This window comes from Drosophila takahashii, chromosome 3L (assembly GCF_030179915.1).
Source record: "Drosophila takahashii strain IR98-3 E-12201 chromosome 3L, DtakHiC1v2, whole genome shotgun sequence".
NCBI lineage: Eukaryota > Metazoa > Arthropoda > Insecta > Diptera > Drosophilidae > Drosophila > Drosophila takahashii.
The window spans coordinates 21,345,692-21,366,156 of record NC_091680.1 but is presented as its reverse complement, the minus strand read 5'-3'; the positions used below and the strand labels follow the sequence as shown (position 1 = coordinate 21,366,156).

The window sequence follows — 20,465 nt, the reverse complement described above, 5'->3', positions numbered from 1 at the left end:
ATTTTGCTTCAGTTCTTTGTTTGCCCTTCGCTCTCGAGGGTATGGGTACCTGCGATGAGCAATCAACGGACTATAACCGATTTGCCACTCGAAGTCCTCGATCTAATATATAATAACTTACGAAACCTGAGAGACAAACTTCGACTGGCGCAGGTCCATGAATATCTGGGACAAGCGTTTTCCTACCACAGCGGCAGTGATTACAAGATATTTTCCCCAAAAATACATTTTCCGGTTCGGCTATATCGTGTTCTATTGGCGGAATGCGGTCCGTCAATCGTGGAGTTCATCTGTGGCTCGGACACCTGGAGCGACCTGTTGGCCAAATCGATAGCGAAGAACTGTCCCAATCTGGAATCGGTGAACATAAGTGTTACATTAAGAAACAGTCATAGCGTCCAAACCTTTCTGCTTAACATGGCCAAATCTTTAGTTTCGGTTGAACTAAAACTCAACGACAGTTGCCAATCGCCAAGGATCCTAAATGCAGTGGCAGAACTGAAAAACCTGAGAAAATTGTTATATGAAGGATACATTGACAGAGGAGGTGAGCCATTTACCATATTTATAATTATTCTTTAATTAATACTTACGAAATACAAATTAGGAACTCTGTCTAGAAAATAATTTAAAAAAATAATACATGAATATTTAAAAACAATGTACAAGTATTAAATAATCGTGCATGAAAACACCACTGGTTGTTAATGGGTTAAAAGAATATAGTAGAAAATGTAATGTGATAAGCGGTTGTTGATATTCCAGTTCTGTAAATACTAAACGGTACATTTCTTTTCAGATTATCAGATTTCGGCATTCCAAGTAAATGTTTGTCGTTTTTGTTTTGGCTCCTATTCAGGTTATTTCTTATTTAAATAAATTTTGATTTCTTGATATTTTTTGGGAAAATAATTTTTTTATTAGTTTATTAAATATTTTACACAGCTATACGATTTAATGGAACACAATTTAATTTTTTATTTTTTTTAATTTTTCTTATCTTATTTATTTAATTTATTATTTTTAAGTAATTAACATTCTTTCCATTTATAGTCAACCAGCTGTACAAATTAGTTGCTCTCGAGGAGCTAAGACTCGATTATCAAGGAAGAGGATACAGATGCAGAGCGGTTAATCTGCTCCAGATTTGTGGACAGATGACCAATCTTCGTTGTTTGACTGTAAGCAACATTTGTATATCTCCACCAGACGGGTTTCATCCCATGATATGGCCAAGCCTGAAGGATTTTAAGATGCAGAACTGCGAAATCTCCACAGTATTACCTGATTGTCCGAAGCTCAAGACCCTCTATATAAAGTTCTGCAAATGCAGAATCAAAGGATACGTGTGCAGCTTTATATTGAAGAATGGCAGGAATATTGAGGAAATCGATGAGAGCTGTGAGCCGGCGCCATTCGATGGGCACAGTTTCCTTCAAGTGATCCGAAGCTGTCAGAAATTGCAACTATTCTCCACTCCCCTGGGTGGTATTAGAATCTACCAAGCATTCGTCACCTCCATGGTGGATATTCTTAAGGATAATGCTGCGACGCGAAAAGAACCCTTCGAACTGATATTGTACTGCCGTGATAAGCTGAGATGGTTTCGACGATTTGTGAGTGGAACTAACCTTATTTACATTACATACCGTGTTCGTTTTCTCATTTCTGTTTTCCAGCTACATCGGACATCTTATCCCGAAGTGATCCATACGCTTTATCTGTACAAGTTTTAATGATTGGGAAAATGTATTTTAAAAACTTAAATAATTGTATATTGATAAATTTTAACCTTCAAGTCCGTATAGAACATTTTAAAAATTGTAAAAAAAAATATTTTTTTAAATTAAAAATTAATTTATGTAAGTTTCAAATTAATTGAAAAAATGAGTAGATTCGTGAATGTAATGTCAGTGAACTGAAAGTGGGAGAGTTGTCAAATGCTTATCGGTTTCTCTCGCTCGACTTCTCTTTTCAATTTGCGCTAAACTTTTGCTGCATTTCTCAGTTCGCATTCCGCTCTCGAGGGAAAAGCTTTGTGATGGAAAGCCAGCGGAGTATAACAGATTTGCCGTTCGACGTCCTCGATCTGATATTCAAGGAACTGGAGAGTCTGATTGATAAGCTGCAACTGGCTCAGGCTCATGAGAAGCTGGGGAAAGCCTTTTCCTATCACAGCCGCAGTGCCTACAAGTGTTTGTATCCCTTTGCCGGCATCCGCCCCGAATTGTGGATGGTTTTGGTGAAGGAATGTGGCTCGACTATTGTGGAGTTTTCCAGCAACAAAGTGGAAAGCACCAACTGGAGTGATCAGTTGGCCAAGTCAATTGTGCTGCACTGCCCCAACATGAAGGCGGTGAAAATTCATGTTTACGAAGATAATTGTGACAGCGTTCAGTCCTTCTTATTAAATATGAGTAATGCATTGACATCAGTTGAACTGGTTATATTTACGAACGATTCAAAAAAGATATTTGACTCAGTGGCGAAAATGATTAATATAACAAAACTTATACTCAGGGGAGACATTACAGAAGAAGGTAAGCTTATAACAAAAAATGTAGCCTTCATAAGCAACATGAACTACCCATAAAGCCAAACATTATTAAATAACTTATTATTATTTCTTCATTATGATTATCTCTTACATTTATTTAATCAAATTTTATTCAGTCTACCAGATACAAAAATTGGTCGCTTTGGAGGAGCTAGAAATTGTATCCTATAAAAGATTCAGCCCCTATATGCCTTTAAATCTTCTTGAGATTTGTGCACCACTGACGAATCTCCGCTGCCTGACAGTGCTTAATATAACAATAATGCCCTCGGAAAAGCAGCATTCGATGGTTTGGACTGTCTTGGCGCATTTAAAAATAAATAACTGCGAAATTTTTACGGAATTACCTCATTGCCCGAGTCTTAAGGATTTGGATATGATTAACACCAAGTGCCATGTCAAAGGCCTTCTCTTGGGGTTTATTCTACAGAATGGGATAAATCTTGAGAAAATGAATGAGAAAGGCAAACCACCTCCATTCGATGGGGATGGGTTTCTTCAAGTTCTGCGGTCATGTCCAAAACTGCGAACTTTTTATACTCCAATGCAGGATATCAAAATCTATCAGTCGTACGTGTCTTCCATTGTTGAAATTCTTAAGGAGAATGGTGTCCAGCAGGAGGAACCCTTCCGACTGATTATATATGCACGCCCAAAGTCAAAATGGCTCCGTCGATTAGTAAGTCGAAGTAACTGAGATATTCCTAAGCATAATTTATACATTTTTCAGATTCCAAGAACATCCAATCCTGAATTAATCGCCCTTGATTATTTGTACAATTTTTAAATATATTTTATATTTTAGAAAAAATAATTCAATCATTTAAAAAAGATAATCCGGAGCATCACATAAACCGGCGACGGACTTGGGGGCGGTTGGTTTGGAAACCAAACCATTAAAACCGAAGGTGTCCCAGAATCTGTAAAGTTTTTTAGGAGGTTCAGAGTAAATCTGCTCTGACTTTAGAAACATTTGCATTGAGACCTACTATTCGGTTGGTTTAAAATCGTGTAATTGATTTTCAAACGGTTTCTGTGACACCAAGATTAGCTTTGGGGGGAAATTTGGTTATAAGACAAATAATAGGAATTTTTAAAATTACGTAAGGTTTTATACGGCTTTGCATTTATCTAAAATTTATATGAAAGCAGTTAATTGTTTTTTGTGGAAAAGCTAACATGTATTCTTTCACTATGCATTTAAAATATATGACTAATGCCCAAACAAATCCAATTCCAACACGAACTTTGAACTTGCGACTGAACTTTCGTGCCATACCCATCCATTTGGATCTATTCCTTTCCATCCAGGAGTGCGTGTCAGGTGCAATGGACACAGGCCCCGAGAAGGTTCAACAACATTGGCCGCAAATTCCCTGGCTTACTCATCAGGTGGTCGGGGGTTAGGAGCCTAAAAGTGCGAGTTTATGGAACAATGATTCACCTTTGCCGGTTGCAAGTCGGAATAATAAAACAGGACAAGCAACAATGAGAAGGTCCCAAGCACGTGGAAAATCTGAAGTCTTATTCAAAGGTCCAGCACTCTTGGTTACAATTATATTTCTATTTTACAAAACAAAACCATATAATTTTTGTAAACAAAGAAAGGATTGGAAGCAAATAAAATCTAAAGTTAATAAGCTTGCTAATATTAAACAAAAAACAAGAGAGAACGCTATAGTCGGGTGCCCCGACTATCAGATACCCGTTACTCAGCTAAAGGGAGTGCGAAAGAGATGGAGAAAAATTTTGATCCGCCGTAACTTTTTAACGAATGGTCCGATTTAAAAAATTTCTTCTACATTTCGATAGGTATTGATAAACACAATAAAACTGCATTTTTACTTTTCAAAAATATTGAAATTTTTAAAATCGTATATAAGCGATTGTGGGCGTTAGAGGGGGCGTGGCACCCTTTTGAAACAAACTTGCGCTGCGTAGGAACTCCTAGAATCTGCATGCAAAATGTCAATCTTCTAGCTTTTATAGTTTCCGAGATCTCAGCGTTCATACAGACAGACAGACAGACAGACAGACGGACAGATAGACGGACAGACAGACGGACAGACGGACATGGCTAGATCGACTCGGCTAGTGATCCCAAACAAGAATATATATAGTTTATAGGGTCGGAAACGCTTCCTTCTACCTGTTACATACTTTTGCACGAATCTAATATACCCTTTTACTCTACGAGTAACGGGTATAATAACTCAAGTAAATTCCCTAAAATATTATGTATAACCTTTAAAACTTAATAAATAATATACGGTACTTTTTTTTAATAAAAACTGAATAAAAACTAGTTTTAAAATTCAAGTCCAAACATCATATCCTCTTCATGTTTAGAAACAAGTGGTGCCATCAGGATAAGCCTTACGCAGGGCAAGAGGATAAACTTTTGGATGGCAAATGCCATCCGAGTGGGAACCCGAATATTCCCACTGAGTCATCGACCCGATGGCTGCTCCTCCGCCATAAATAAGGCAAAATACACACCCTCTGGAACGCCTGTCCCCTGCTTTTCGGGTCCCGATGAAAATTAGTCTCAATGAACTCTCTGGAGGCGACTGACTTATAGCACACTTTCAGCCACTTTACGCTTTGACTTGGCTTTTTGGCCAAATCAGTTCACTGCACGCACATTGACCCAATAATTGACTTGCGTCTGATATTGAAATTTGGTTCGTTTTGGTGTACATTTGCTAATCGGTGTAGACAATTGATTTTTTTTTACTGATGTCTGATTTTTATAACACTTTTATTTACTTAGGTGAGGGGAAGGGCTTTTTTTTTTTAATATTGTAAATGATATGAAAATATCCGAATATCCCTTAAAAAGTTTTAAAATATTACTTATTATCAAAAAAATATTAATAGGGGCTTCTAAAATAGGCTTCGTAAGTTTGTTTAACCAGATAAATAAAGTATGATTTGAACATTCGGACATTACATTTTCTTAATATTTTGCAAAATAATTTAAATTTTAAAAATATTCCAGTGAACGACTTCTATAATTCAGCTGTTTTGATATTCTTATCCAAATCTGGGCAAGGACTTCTGTGTGCTGACCTTTTAATGGCCATCGGGGCAATGTCGAATTTCAGTGCTCGCGTGAATGAGTGTGGGTGACACGTGTGTGGCATATATCCTTGCACTGCATCGGGTGAATTTAGTTAACAATTGGCCAAGGAAATGCAAAACAACTGCAATGGGCAGCCCTGAAATTAATCTGCTCCCCTCGCACTCCCTATATTTTTTCTTCCACTGTCTGCCACCCACTCAATGTCATTTGCAGGAGTTTGGCGGCTGCATCATGGAATGAAATCTGAGGGACAGCAGGCACTTCCTACGGCAGACATGTCAGCTATCTTGCTAAAAAATTAAAATAGACAAAACATAGTTTTCCTTATAAAAATAGATCAAACTTTTAAGAGACCCTAAGCTTGGAAATATCTAAATAATAATGTTTATTTATATCGTTAAGGACAATTAAATATTTTAATAGAAATAGTGACAAAAAACGGTTTGTTAATTTTAATAAAAAATATTTGTTATTTAACTATAAAATTAATGTTAATTGTGATCTATGCGAGAACGATAACAGTAAAGTTCTGTCAGAAAACGAATATATAGAATAAAATCATTATAAAAATTTTTTTCATTCGTAAGAGTAGTAAATAACTTAAAAGCTACTTTTTGTACTTTATAGCTGTCAACACTGGCTTCCCCACGCTTAGGACCTTGGCAATGAGGCACTTCTCGCCAAGGATCCGAATACGAAACCGAATCGGAGCCAAGGACCCGACAGCGGATGCGGAAATGCGCATGCCTGCGTGTCCTTGCCCTTGGTCCTTGGTCCTCGCCGGGTGAAGCAGTTGTAAGTCCCGTAGTGCCCCTGAAAACTCTTTTAACCTTCGTGCAGCCGTGTGGCAACTGCAACGCTGCAGCTCCCAAACATGCGCTGTTGCACCTCCGCTCTTTGCAGAGAGAGAGAGAGAAAGAGATATTTAGCTGGACTCAGATTCAGATGCGGGTTGGGTGGAAGGTGGCACCCCCTCCAAAGGACCTAAGGGTGGTGTCTGGTTGCCCCTGCCACGTGTCGCCAGTTGCAAATTTCACGACGCTGTCATTGACCATGATATTTGGCCACTATTATGTTGGGGTTGCCAGGGCCAGTGTCTCAATGCGATGCCCTCGTTGCATTTTGGAGGTCCTCAATGGGGAAGATTCGTCTCAAAAATTGCAAAAGGTCTGCCAGGCGTTTCGTCAAGGTTAAAAAGGATTCAGTTCATATAATGAAAATATTTGTTTACCCAAAATCAAAAAAATATCAAACCTCATATTGTTTTTTGCAACATTAAAAGGGTATTTGTATTGAAATTGTAGATTGAAGTTCTAAACGAGCTTGAACCAAAATTTGGTTAGACTGCAGTTGACAGAGATTTTAATATATTATTAGTAAATATATCCGAACCAAGTATGATCAGTTCTTCCTGGCTTTTCTTAACAAATAAGATAATCAAGGTTACAAGTTACAATTCCCTTAAAACTTCCCCCACGGCCTGAAAGACAAAGGAAGCCAAGTCCATTAGAGTGCAACCCCCGGAGTTGGCTAAAATCGAAGCTCATGAAGGAAGTATCTCTGCCTTGGACCGACCTTACCAAACAAAATGTAGCCCATCGAGTGTCTAGGAAACCGCTTGTCCTCCTTCTCCTTTTCCGCCTTTTCCACCGCGTACTCCTTTGATTCCACTCGTTTTCCACACCCCAAGTCGAAGAGTCTGAAGTTTGCTTTCATTTTGTTGCCCAAGGGGTTGCAACTCCAGACAGACAGAGGACCGAGAACCAGAACCAAAGAACCGGAGAATTCCACCCACTCGCCGACTTTTTGCAATTATTTTTAATTTCTGTGCTACGACAACTCCCGGAATGCCAAAAACTTTGCAACCCCAAAAGAAGCACGCAAAAGGGGCAAGTCACTCCAGGCGGGGACCACGATATCTACAGAACAGACCAGAAACATGGGCATAAAGCTTTGAAAGCATAGTACAGTTCGCCTTGCTATATTACGAAACTTAAAAATAATTAAATAAAAAATACTTTGTACTGAAGTATACCGAAACAAATTTAAAAAATTTAATTTAACTCAAGGCCTAGTAATCAACCATTTACATTATACAAACCATTTCAAAAAGATTCATTTCGCTTGTAAAATAAAAGTTAAAATTTGAGTTTTAAGGGGGATTCCCTAAACTGTTGAATTGCTGAATTGTTGAATTTTGGTCAGCTGTTAATCAGCTGTTCCATACAAAGTCAACTTTCAGAAATTTCAGCAATTCATCAGCCTCGGGGCTGTTGAAAATTTTGTTGAATTGCTGAAAAGCGAGAGTTGTCACCTTTTTTTAAAAGTCGTAGCAACTCTGTAACATTTTAGTATCACCAGTACGCATTTTTTATTTTAAAATCATTTTTACCTTGGTAACACTTTTAGACAGTAACTAGCAATAATAAATCAAATTTTACATGCTTTAAGTTCCGTGAAACTTTTCAACAAATAACAGCTGTTTGAAAATTCAACAGGGACCATTTAGGGTCGTTCCCTTAATTGCTGAAATTTTTTGTTGAATTTTCAACAATTCAGCAATTTAACAGTTTAGGGAATCCCCCTTTAGTCTTTGTGGCCAAATTAGACTAATAAACCTTTTTTTGGCCACTTTTTGTTGGCTTTAATACTAGGCCTTAGCAACTAAACTTTATGATGGAATACCCCTATTCCTATACAGAAATATCGTTTAGAAACTATCCACTTAAGCATTAATGAAAACTTGGGCTTCGGTCACTTTAATCGTCTTCCTTTCTTTTTCTTGTGTCATCTTCTGGAAGTAAGTTGTGGAGCTGGTGTTGCAGAATAATTAAAATATTAAAATAAAACATAACTACTTCTGTGTGTTTATGGAGTTAAAAAACCAAACTTGAATAAAAAAATTGTTGTTGCTATTTTAACTGAAAAAAATAAAAAAAGCCCACTCTTTTAAAATTGTTTGTTTAGCTGCTTATAAACTTTAAATTTTTTAAAATTAAATAATTGATGGGTCGCTACTAACCAGCACCCACTGTAGGGACGTCCAAGTCTGAGTTCCATGTGCGCCGTCCATTGCACCCCCAATCTGCTTTGTACATTGACTTCTCTGCCTCGCTTTGTTCTCTGCATTCGCTGCAGGTTCTGTTCTGCCTTCCGCTCTCTCGCGCTCTCTCGGATGCTCTCTCCCTTTTCCCCCTGGGCCCACTGTGCATTCCCATACCACGACCTACCTTACCCACACCCACAGTGCGCTGCTGCTGCACAACTCCCGCCCGGGCAGCGCAGTCGGCGTCGACGGCGGCAGCGCAGCTCGTTTTCATATTGAAAGTAGAATTTTTCACTTTTGCGAAAATTTGCAGTCCAGTCTCGGTCTCACTCATTTTGAATACGTCATGTGGAACGCACCGTCGCGTTCCGTCTTCTGTTGCGCTCTTCCTCTTCTGCGCAATCGTCTTACCAATCGGCGGTAAACTTTCGTTTGTTAACACCATCATTCGATCGGGCCAAGTTGCTATCCCCTGGATGCGGATGCGAAAAGTATCTGCAGGATGTGTGCGATTAAGTGGACTCTTTGTACGTGAAAATTGCTTGGATTCTGTGCAGTGTTGTGGGAGCATTGTGTGCCAATTTATGGAAATAATTTATACAAATAAAGATCAAGAATAGCCCTTCTAGGCATATGCAGAAAATTCTCCATAAAAACTATCTTCTAAAATAAAATTAATATAAGTATGGGCGTTGAAACAAAAATTTCTTACTAATTAGGAAACCCAATCGGGCCCATGAAAACCCGTTTTATGTAAAATTCTCGAGTGAACGAATCGGCATTTGTGGATATAAAATAAATATTAAAAAAAGTAAATTCTCTATGTAAAAATGCACAAATACAAAGTGTAAAAAGGTGTTTGAATGAAAAAATGAAAATTGTTGCTAAAATCGGATATTACATACAATTTCTATATTCTGCGGTTAAAATAAGTGCAACTTATAAATAATCCATCTATTAACTTCTTCAATAAAATAGTACCTCACTCTAAGAATAGAAAAATAATTCTAAATTATGATTTAAAGTTAAACATGCAAACCCAAATAAGTTTTTGACTGGATTTTAATACTTAAAAAAGAAAAATATAAAGTGGTCGGAAAATCTATTATCAAGATAGAACAAGTGTATTTAATAATCGAAAATTAGGACAAGTAAAAAGTGCAATGCAAAAAGTCTATAACTGGAAACAAAAAAATTAATTAAGAAATGTGTAAAGATCAACATTAAAAGAAGAAAAGTGTTATTTTTTCAAACCTTTATTTGCTTTTATTAACATATCACTCTTGGAATCCGCGACCAACGGCACGATTAGATGCTGAAGTATATTGACTATTTAAATAAAAATCAAAAACAAGAGCTATTATCCTTCCTGCTGAATAAGCTCCTTTTTTGGCCCCAGTCCATTTCTGTCTGACTCATTCCACTTGGCCGAAACTCCGTCTGGAGTTGCAACCCTCATTAGAAGTGAGCCACACCCCCTGCAAATAGTGCCCAGCCCCACCCGCCACCCACCACCCAACTCCCCCTGCAACTCCACAGAAATGCAGAGACCCCAAAAAACAGTGGGGGAAATCTAACAGGGTCTCTACAGCGCGATAACAGTGCGCTGCTTGCTCAACTGTAGACGCTCTGTTAGCCTTGCCTTGGTGTGGGTGAACTTGAACATAACTCACACACACAAGCTTATGGTCTATTTCTCTCGGCGCTCTCTTTTTATTTGCACTGCTCTCTCGCTCGATTTATTCTATTTCAAGTTCTTATTTTGCAATGCAAGTGTGTGCGATATCGTTCAGTGTTAAGGTCAATACATTGCCGCTTTGGCATGGGTGTGCTTTTTTTTGCTGTTTATGTGTGCGATTGCACTTGAAGAAAAAATCAGATCAATTTTGGGGTATCAAAATAGTTTTATTTTGGTAGTTATAGAATTAATTTACACATTACTTACATTAAATAGCCATATCTTTTATTATATTATTTTTAACTCGCTAAATGTAAAATTTAGAGGTAAAGAAATAAATAAACTTTAAATGTTCTTAACGTTCCAAAAGCTTAAAAAATTTGTTTTTGTTTGTTAATTTTTTTTATCTTTGTAGTATTAGTTTATTCTGAAGTCCTGATAAAAATCTTGCAAATAAATAAAGTTTTTATTAAAATCAACAATTTTCATTTATTTATTTAACGTTGAGTTTTCCGATTTAAATACGCTTTTTAATATTTTCCCTGTGTCGATTTCCACATGGTTGCAGCTCGTGAGGTTGCATTTTGTTTGTTGATTAGTCTGCTATTGAATGTTGCCATGCACACGCGAGTGCACACACTCGCACACTGAATGTCATCGCCTTTGCGTTTTGTAAATAGCGGTTTATTTGGTACCTAGAATTTGTATATGTATTTTTTTGGAGGTCTCCCCCACTGACGTTTGCGGAAGCTTCCGTTATATGGCCGCCATCGAATCGACGAGGAATTATGGGGCATGATGCATCATCTCATGGCGCTTCGAAAAAATATGCATTTCTTTCGACAATGTCACATGATTGCTCTGTTTTGCTATTAAAGGAGAGGTGAAAGTAAGCGTAATGCACGTGTTGGATTTTTGTAACGGGATATAGAAGGCTATTAATTAATGTTATGGCATTAAGCTTATTGTAAATAATTGCACTAGAATGCCAGAGATTTATTTTTGAACCTAAAATTCTTCTTAAAAATATGTTTATATTTTAAAAATGTTACTTATTTATCATAAGATTTTTCCAATATTCTTTTAAATTATCTTCCCAAATAAGACAATCTAAAATATCCAACATATTTCACTCTATATTTTGGTAGTCACTATTATAAGGCGTAAAAGACATCAAACTTTGCAGTCCACAATCTTTGCTAATTTTATGCGTATAATTCCTTTTTTGGCACTCCAGCTCCATTCATCAACTACAGGCAGACCCCGAACCTACCTCAATGCGTAACCCTGCCCTAACCCAGAGAAAATAACCCAGAATAGCCCGAACCAACTGAAAAACGCAACCCCATGGAAATCTCTCCGCACGCATATTACTCATACGCACCCGTAACACGGAAGTTGAGCCCCGCTAACTGAAGCCCCAAATGGAAAGCAGCAAGCAACCCCCGAATAATCATCAACCCTTGTGCCGCAAAAAACTCCAAAAACTCCCCCTCGCAACTGCCCCAGTCCAGATTTTGTTAACCCCCTTTTGCCAAAAAGGAAAAAAAGCTAACAAAATCTGTGTGCGTCTTTCGCTTTTGGCTGGCTCATTCGCATTTATTTTTGTTTATTTATGTTTTGCTTGTTGTATTCTGCGCCTCAGCTTCCTCGTACGCAGTCGCTCTCTCTCCGGGCCTCTCGCCTCTGAATTCTTCCCATCTTTGCAGCCCGATTCTCTCGATTCTCACACGGTTTTCACTTTCATTGTGCAGCTTTTTGCGCGAGAGCCGACTCGCTTTTGTTCGCTCTTTTCTGGTTCTGTTCTGGCTTTCTGAGCTTTTGCCGTTTCAATCTTTCAGTCAGAGAAAGTACGGCCAACGCAACGGTTGCGACTGTATTCCTACCAGCCGCGATCCTAGCAAACAAACAACCTCCCACTAGCCGAGCAGAGAGTGAATGAAATTGATTGAGAATTGAGCAAACCCAAAAAGAAGAATTGCAAGAAAATTAAAAAGAGAGTGCCAATAATTCGGGTAAATGTGCAATTATTATGGGAGCACGCCAAGGTTCCTTATATAAGCGAGAGCCCATTGTCAAGGGCGCCAAGTGTTGGCCACATTGAGCCGTGGCCGTGGCCGTAACCGTGTCCGTAGCCGTGTCCGTGTATCGTTTTCGAATCGTGTCCGTAGCGCCTCGTGAGCGTCCTTGTCCTTGTGCAGGCCGAACAGCTGCTTGGGTCCTGTCCCGTCCTCTGTCCCCTGTCCCCCACACCGACCTCGTCTTCGTCCTTGTTCTTGAACCTCGAGTCCTCCGAAAGTATCTGCCACTGCTGATGCCACTCCGCCCTGAAAAACGACCTTCCCGGGCGCCCAGCTGTTGCTACCGACCATCCACTCGTATTCTCGACCCTCAGCTGTTGGCCCATGCGATATAGGAGAGGAGAAAAGTTGCTGGACATAATGCCAGAAAATCGGAGATATCGCTGAAACAGCTGTGCAATTCAACGGAACTATTCTATTCGCAATGTGCTTCAATAAGTTGTTCCTAATAAACAAATTCGCCCAGCGTTCGCCTGGCACAAAGGTCAAAAGTCAGCAGAGACAAGTGTAAGAGCCTAAAACCGAAAAAAAACCAAGTTAATCAAATTATAATCAAAGTGAAAAAACCAATAAATGAGCTTAGAGCAGTTAATAAAAATAAATTTAAAGTGGCACTTGAATATCCATCAAAGCTCACACAACGCTCCCCCAGAAAAAAAAAAACCTAAAAACAAAGTAATAAACCAATTCAACTATATTTTTCTAGAGGTGTTTAAAAAACAAATAACCCAACTACTCCGCGGAAGTATAAACACGTAAAACTAAACAAAAAAACAAAGTGAACAAAAATTACTGCTCAGGTTTAAAAGTTTATAACAAAAAAAGGCAACTTAAGCGTTGTGTTTCATGTGCAAAATCTAAACAAATATCTATACAAATAAACTCATATATTTTTGGAATAAAATTACTAAAACCAATCTAAATAATAAATCTTGTGAATCGTGTAACTTGTAAAAAATATAAAGTAGCATAAGCAGTGAATATATAACTATAAAAACAAACAAATAACAGATTAAACCTTATACACACCTAAATACGATCATCAAATATATATATATTCTTATACATATTATTCAACGATTTTATTCAATCAATACATCAATCAACTCAACAATCAATCGAGCGATATACTTCAATTTGCAAGAAAGTAAGTAATGATAACTTTAGAATTTTTACTTATGTAGTTAGATTTTTATTCGAATATTTGGTTGTAAAATATATTTTTTGAATATTTACAAAATTGTTTTATCCTTTTCAGCTACTTTAAAGAAATACCTACAAACATACTCAGACGCTGCTGTGGATCGGGCGGAGTATAAATCAGCAAACAATAAACCATCAAGTATTATTAGCTACTAAAACGAACTCAGACCGTGAATCAGCCTCAGAGATCATCCAACTTAACTCAACTTAACGCAACTCAGTCGAACTCATCTCATCGTGAACGGAAGTAGCCTCAACCAGAATACATCAGATACAAGTATATATATTTAGACATATGGTAACGATCAAGCAACTGTGGGCAGGTATAGGAACAACGCTAAGCTAAACGTAAGGACTAAGGACAACAAACAACAAATTCTCTAGGATACAATAGAATACAAAAAAGAAAAAACAGAAGAAAAGGACAACTTTTTCATGCAACTTTGAAGGCTGACAAAACTAATTTTTTGATAATCCAAAAGCAGAAGCGAACAAATTACAAATTACAAAATAACACAAAAACAGCAACAACAAAAAGCGTAAAGAAGAAGAGACTGATTTTAAAAATAAAGGAGCAAGCAGCGAAAAGGATAAGGATAAGAAGGCAGCAGAAGTGAGGCAAAAGTGATTCAGGATCAAATCCAAAAACAGAAAATAAAAAAATACAAGAAAACGCAACTCTCCATACAACATATTTAGAATACATCTAAGGCAGATTGATATTTTTGAGCGATTCACCCTATTTTGATATAACATGTTGAAGAAACTCAAGTGCATGGAGGCGGTTCAGGCAGCAGCGGCAGCAGCATCATCATCATCTGGAGGATCCCCGGGCTCGAATTCCGCATCGAAGCTGATCAAGACCGAACCGATTGACTTCGAGATGCTGCATTTGGAGGAGAACGAGAGGCAGCGCGACTTGGAGCGGGAGCCGAGCAGCAGTAATGGCAACAGCCTGACCCCAACCCCCCAGCGGTACACCCACGTTCAGGTGCAGACCGTTCCGCCCCGCCAGCCCACGGGTCTGACCACGCCCGGTGGAACCCAGAAGGTCATCCTGACCCCACGCGTGGAGTATGTCCAGCAGCGAGCCACCAGTTCTACGGCGGGTGTACCGAGCGGTGTGAAGCACATCTACAGCCAGCCGCAGGGATCATCACGATCCTCGTCAGCTGAGGCCACAGCTCTGCTGACCACCACCTCGGGCACCCCCCAGATCATCATCACCCGCACCCTGCCCTCCAATCAGCACTTGTCGCGTCGCCACTCGGCCAGTCCCTCGGCCCTGCACCACTACCAGCAGCAACAGCAACAGCAGCAGCAGCAACCACAGCGACAACAGCAATCGCCACCACCGTTGCACCACCAACAACAGCAGCAGCAACATGTCCGCGTGATCCGCGATGGCCGCCTGTACGATGAAGCCACTGTGGTGGTGGCCCGGCGGCATTCTGTGTCGCCACCACCGCTGCACCACCACTCCAGATCGGCCCCTGTATCCCCGGTGATTGCCAGGCGGGGAGGAAGTGGAGGAGCCTATATGGAGCAGCAGTATCAGCACAGGCAGACGCCACCTTTGGCACCACCTCCGCCGCCTCCACCGCCGCCACCACCACCACCCCCACCCCAACAGCAGCAGCAGCAATACATCTCCAGTGGTGTTGCACCACCCACGGCGGCGGCCAGGAAGTTTGTGGTTAGCACCAGCACGCGACACGTTAACGTGATTGCCTCCAATCATTTCCAGCAGCAACATCAGTCGCAGCAGCAGCAGCAACATCAGTCGCATCAGCAACACCAGCAACATGTGATTGCCAGCGTTAGTTCTAGTAGTGGCTCCGGCTCTTCTTCTTCGCACATCTTTCGCACGCCCGTGGTATCCAGCAGCAGCAGCAGCAACAGCGGTGGCAACAGCAACATGCACCACCAGCAGCAACAGCAACAGCAGCAATCGAACCTGGGCAACTCGGTGATGCGGCCACCACCGCCGCCGCCTCCGCCCAAGGTCAAACACGCCTCCAGCTCCAGCAGCAGCAGCTCGAGCAGCAGCAACACCAACGGCGGCAGCAGCAGCAGCGGCGAGGAGCCGTCTAGCTCGATTCCTGATCTAGGTAAGTCAAGCCAGTCGCACTGTTAAACTAGCCACCCGTTGACCCTGACGGCACTTGTCGATCGCTTTATGGTCGGATAAACGGCAGGCAGGTTCCTACCATACAGAAATTTTATAGGGACACTGGACAGCACGCAATTATAAATGGTTTTTAGTAGGGTGCTGATAGTGCTTAAAAATATATTGAATTATTTTTAAGTTATTGTACAAATAAATAACCATATTTTCATGTTCTGAATAGATTCTTAATTATTTCTATTAAATTGCCAAATTATTTCTATTAAATATAATATGAAATATAAGGAATGAAATACATATATTTAGTAATTAAAAATTGAGTAGGTTTATTTAATATCTTTCTGAATCCGTAGCTAAGTGTTACTTGGCATGTAGGAAATTAAAATGTATTCACTTGTGAGTCAGCGGTTAATAGAGCTGTTTGTACAGTTAGTCGTCGCACATGATACATTTTTTTACACAGAAAAAAAAATTGATATGAAATTGCACTCAAGTTAACATTATTTCATATCAAATTTGGGCCGATATTAATAAATGCAAGATTGATATTTCGAACATATCAAGTTGATATTTTCGAGAATATCAAGTTGATATTTTTAAATATCAATTCAATCTTAAGAAAGATTAGTGTTTAAAATAACATTTGAACTTTTTGGTCATCAAAATGATATTTTTTATATCAATTTTTGTCATCAAAATGATATTTTTTATATCAATTTTGTTCATCAAAATGATATTATTTCGTGTATATTAGTACCCCCCAGTAAAACAGAAATTTTTATTTTATATTAAAACAATTTAATTCTAATCATTTCACATTTTTTTGAGTCGGTGTACATATGTATAGGTGGGCCAGCAAAATCTTCAATATTTTATTATTTTAGTTTTGCCTGTGACACACACAACGTAAAACTGCGGCCGGCACACACACACACGCACATTCAGAACCGAAATGTCTTTAAATTGTGTGCTAACTCGACGGCAAAGTTAAAATCACCACAACTGTGTAATGTTTCGACTTAGAACTCAATAAAAAAATAAATTGATTTCATTTGACAATAAAAACACCTTGTTCTCGAATATTTTTGGTCTCAAAGTTGGGCCAGCTGTTTTTGCAGTGCTGCACAATCTCACATTGGTACAGTGTTGTAAACTGTGGAACACTATTTCTCCCTTTCGAACTAAATTCGAAACGACATTTGATATTATTTCATATCAAAGTCATACGATTTCATATAAATTGTAAATATACTTGTTTTAAATACCGAATTCAGTATTTTTTTTCAAAAATTAATATGAAATAAGATCAAAATAATATTTATTCATGTTAGAATGATATGACGAAACTTGATCCTTAAAAAAAGATCAAATTAACCAACAAATATCAATTTGATATTTTGTCATATTTTTTTCTGTGTATACATATCAACGGAATGAATGGGTTTAACGGTAATGCTGAAGCCATCAAAAGGTCAAACAAAATATGAGTAATTTTACTTTCTATAACAAAGACCTAGAATAGAATACCCAGTAAAGCACGTTTTGAAAGTCGAGTGCAGTTGGGGATTGGGTCAATAGTTTTAAGAGGGGAATTAATTCTTGATATAAAAGTCAAGGTAATCTGATTTAAAGATTTCAGTTTCAAACCCAAAAACGATTCAAACGAAATAATTTCAATTCATCATTGGATTACCTCATAATTTAGGATTGCGTTTTGGAATGATATATGTATATATGTACACGTCCAATTCAATCCCGTGCTGCACCTCAAATCAGAATTTTTATTTAAATTTAATTATCAATTTAAATTGAAATTGTTTTCGGGGGTTGGTCAACAACACCCCCCTCCTCCTCTGCCCACCCATTCCCGGCACACTTTTTAACATTGCCAAGGTTGCGAGATATGTTATATATATTCCTATATATATTTGTGTTAATTTTTGTGTGTATTCAGCAATTGGCTCTCTCACTCTCTCACCTTGAACTTCAACTGGAATAAACTTGCCGCTCTGTCTGCTTTTCTGCTTTCCTCTGACGTTATGTCTGACTTTTGTTGGTTTCGCATCCAAATTGGAATTAAATCTATTGGGTGAAATTGCGTATAAATGAAATCGATACAAAATCTGCATTGTTCGATTTTTTTTTATTAATGATTTGTTCGGCGAGATGCATTTGCAATGCTGATTTATTTTACCACTTCCGTTTTTTCACTCTCAGTTTGTTTTGTAAGTTCACAATAAAATATATATGTTTGGGATACTGATATTTTACTATCAAAGTTATTTTAAATTGTTTTTTTTTTTAATTTTTGTAAATGTGCTTTAATGGAATATAGAATTAGTCAAAACTACCCATTAGGTAAGAGTTCCTATAATATACTATTTATCATCATAATTTTTCTTCTTACCTCTAAAAGCCCATTTTTATGTAAATTTACCACAAAAGTAATAACTGTGATTGTCACCTAATTATAGACAATTTTATTTCTTTGTTATTCCAACTTCCACACTTTGTTGGAATTTCCTTATTCGTTTTCTGATATTAATGAGAATTCTGTTGCGATTGTTTTCATAAGTTATTCACTTTCAGTTTTGTTTTGTTTGGCTTCCCCCAGAAGTTTTAATTAATCAACTATTTGTTTATTTTTGCACATAAACGAGCAAGCGTAGTGCGTTGATTATGTGACCAGCATTTTTTAGTCAGGTTAAATCATATGTTTGGATCGGGATTTCCAGCTAAGCGTGGAACCTGTTCTGCGAATGCGAAAGAGATACGGATGAAAGTGACAGTTGAGAATGATTTTCGGGCTGAGAAATCTTGGTATTCTAATGATTTCATTTGGCTGAGCTGTGGGTTTTTATTTTTTTCTTTGGTTTTATTTTATTTTATTTTTTTTTTTTTTGCACATGTCTCAAGATACGCTTAGTTATACAATACATGCGAGCGTGTGTGCTTATATGGAGAGTCGGGCTAGCCGATTTCTTGGACCACGGCTTGTTGTTCTTGCCGTTCTCCTTTGTCGCTTGGCTAATAAATAAACGAGTCTGAGAGTTGAGCAAATAAAAGTCAAGGCCAACCGGGCCGATTCGATAGATTTATTTGCCTTTTTCCAAGCCGAGCCATCGGTTGTGAAAGTGATTGCAGAGAGTTTGTGGATGTGCTTCCCTTTTTTTAGTTTTCCCCTGTTGCTCCCAGAGTCGAATATGCTCGATTGTAGGGCACTAGATTTTTCAATGTCAATGTCAAACCCAATTCGAGACCTTAAGCTCCACGCATCCCACATATCAGCAATGGGTCAACACTGGCTGCTTGTGTGTGCGTATGTAGAGCACTCATAAACGTCCATATCCCTCATGAAATGTATTTTTATTCCATTGTTATCATTTTGCGCAAGTGACAGGCAGCAATTGTCGCCCATAAACACACAAGGGAAAGCGAAACGCAAGGAGAGTAGAATTTGTTGAAGGTATCTGGGCTCAAAATAAAGTGAAATAAATAAATAAATAATAAACTTTTGAAATTTTTTGTAGATTTTGAATTGTAAAAAATTGGCAATCAAAATTATTTTTACAGTTTATGTTATTATTAATATCCTGGCATGGCTGTTAATTTTTATTTTCTTTTTAAGAAAATAAATAAATAAATAAGTAAATTCTAATAACATTGTTTCTGCTTTTAAATGGGTTCTTACTTAAGTGTGTTGTATTGCACAACCATTTTTCTATTAAGCGGTCTGCCAAGATCTTAATTTCCCAAGTCGATCGTCATCATTGGGGCAGAGATTATAAAACACAACGTAACTCCGTTAAGGGCGAATATGAATTGTTTATTTATTTAAATTTTTACCCCGACCTGTTCACTTCGACTAGCTGTTCTTAGTAGTAAGAAAAAAATTTACATACGCTCGAGTTTAACAACTGTTGTGTAAACGTTATATTAACTAGTATATAGTGTTATGCAAACAGTTATCCAAAGTGCCAGATTAAACATTGCGGTAAACTAGTTACTGACACAAACCTTTATACCTAGTTTTAGGTAACTATTGTAGCTTGGGGAAATATTTGGTTTTGTATACAAACTTCAATGTTCACTTTTTAAATAAATAAATAAATAAAAATTCATAAAACACGCTTAAAAGCTCTTAAATATATTTCAGCTTCTATAATTTGATTAGCAGACGAAATGGTTGGCATTTACTGAGCTGTAGAGCAAACTCATTTGCCTTTTGGCGTTCTGGCCATCTTTCAATTGAGTCATTAGCGGATTTTTTGACTTATTTTTCCGGATTGCCTGGCCTAGTCCCAGTCATCCGACGACCTTGCCAGCGAAAATGCGCTCTCCTCTTGCTTACATAACACCCACTGGAGCAATACTAAATGCTGATTTTTGCTCAGAACTGGCAATCATATTATTCAATAGAATAAAAGCAAACGCGTAATTTGTTAAGGTTTAGTTCAACTATGTGCCATTGAATAAATAAATAGATTATGACCTATTATTACCGATCAATGATCGCCAGAGAGAGAGAACCGAGAGAAATTGTGGGAATGGTCGGCTTTGGGGGCGGGGATGCGTTGTGGGTTCTCGACCTTGAGGTTATACAAACTAATAATAAACACACGTACTTGTTGCTAATTTCCGTTCAATCCAAAGTGTTTACTGGGCAAATGTTTTATAACCGAATTGA

At 38.2% G+C, this 20,465-nt stretch overlaps 3 protein-coding genes across 4 annotated transcripts in view; all 3 read left to right on the top strand.

Moving 5' to 3' along the window:
- Nucleotides 1-7: 7 nt before the first annotated feature.
- Nucleotides 8-1,857, top strand: LOC108065182 (uncharacterized). The gene is made up of 3 exons (XM_017153104.3): nt 8-547; nt 1,054-1,616; nt 1,680-1,857. The coding sequence occupies exons 1-3, from the start codon at nt 55-57 to the stop codon at nt 1,734-1,736; spliced, it is 1,113 nt and encodes a 370-aa protein (XP_017008593.2). The 5' UTR covers nt 8-54; the 3' UTR covers nt 1,737-1,857.
- A 121-nt stretch (nt 1,858-1,978) lies between these two features.
- On the top strand, nt 1,979-11,697 carry LOC108065195 (uncharacterized). 2 transcript variants are annotated; one of them, XM_044393996.2, is made up of 3 exons: nt 1,979-2,540; nt 2,674-3,236; nt 3,288-3,344. In XM_044393996.2, exons 1-3 carry the CDS (start codon nt 2,042-2,044, stop codon nt 3,342-3,344), a joined length of 1,119 nt encoding a protein of 372 aa, XP_044249931.1. In that variant the 5' UTR covers nt 1,979-2,041. The 2 variants fall into 2 exon arrangements, with proteins under 2 accessions (XP_044249931.1, XP_070071884.1); XM_070215783.1 differs by lacking the exons at nt 2,674-3,236; nt 3,288-3,344 and adding an exon at nt 11,604-11,697.
- A 529-nt stretch (nt 11,698-12,226) lies between these two features.
- Nucleotides 12,227-20,465, top strand: part of Eip75B (Ecdysone-induced protein 75B) — a 115,921-nt gene continuing 107,682 nt past the window's right edge. The window contains exons 1-2 of the mRNA XM_044393832.2: nt 12,227-13,594; nt 13,706-15,761. Of these exons, the coding sequence (XP_044249767.1) occupies nt 14,405-15,761 (1,357 nt within the window). The 5' untranslated portion in view covers nt 12,227-13,594; nt 13,706-14,404. The remainder of the gene's footprint in view (nt 13,595-13,705; nt 15,762-20,465) is intronic.

Coding starts and splice junctions, on each gene's coding strand:
- LOC108065182 (XM_017153104.3), top strand. CDS start 55: ATGAGCAATCAACGGACTATAACCGATTTGCCACTCGAAGTCCTCGAT. Junction 548..1,053: donor AGGATACATTGACAGAGGAG/GTGAGCCATTTA, acceptor TTCCATTTATAG/TCAACCAGCTGTACAAATTA. Junction 1,617..1,679: donor TGAGATGGTTTCGACGATTT/GTGAGTGGAACT, acceptor TCTGTTTTCCAG/CTACATCGGACATCTTATCC.
- LOC108065195 (XM_044393996.2), top strand. CDS start 2,042: ATGGAAAGCCAGCGGAGTATAACAGATTTGCCGTTCGACGTCCTCGAT. Junction 2,541..2,673: donor GGGAGACATTACAGAAGAAG/GTAAGCTTATAA, acceptor AATTTTATTCAG/TCTACCAGATACAAAAATTG. Junction 3,237..3,287: donor CAAAATGGCTCCGTCGATTA/GTAAGTCGAAGT, acceptor TACATTTTTCAG/ATTCCAAGAACATCCAATCC.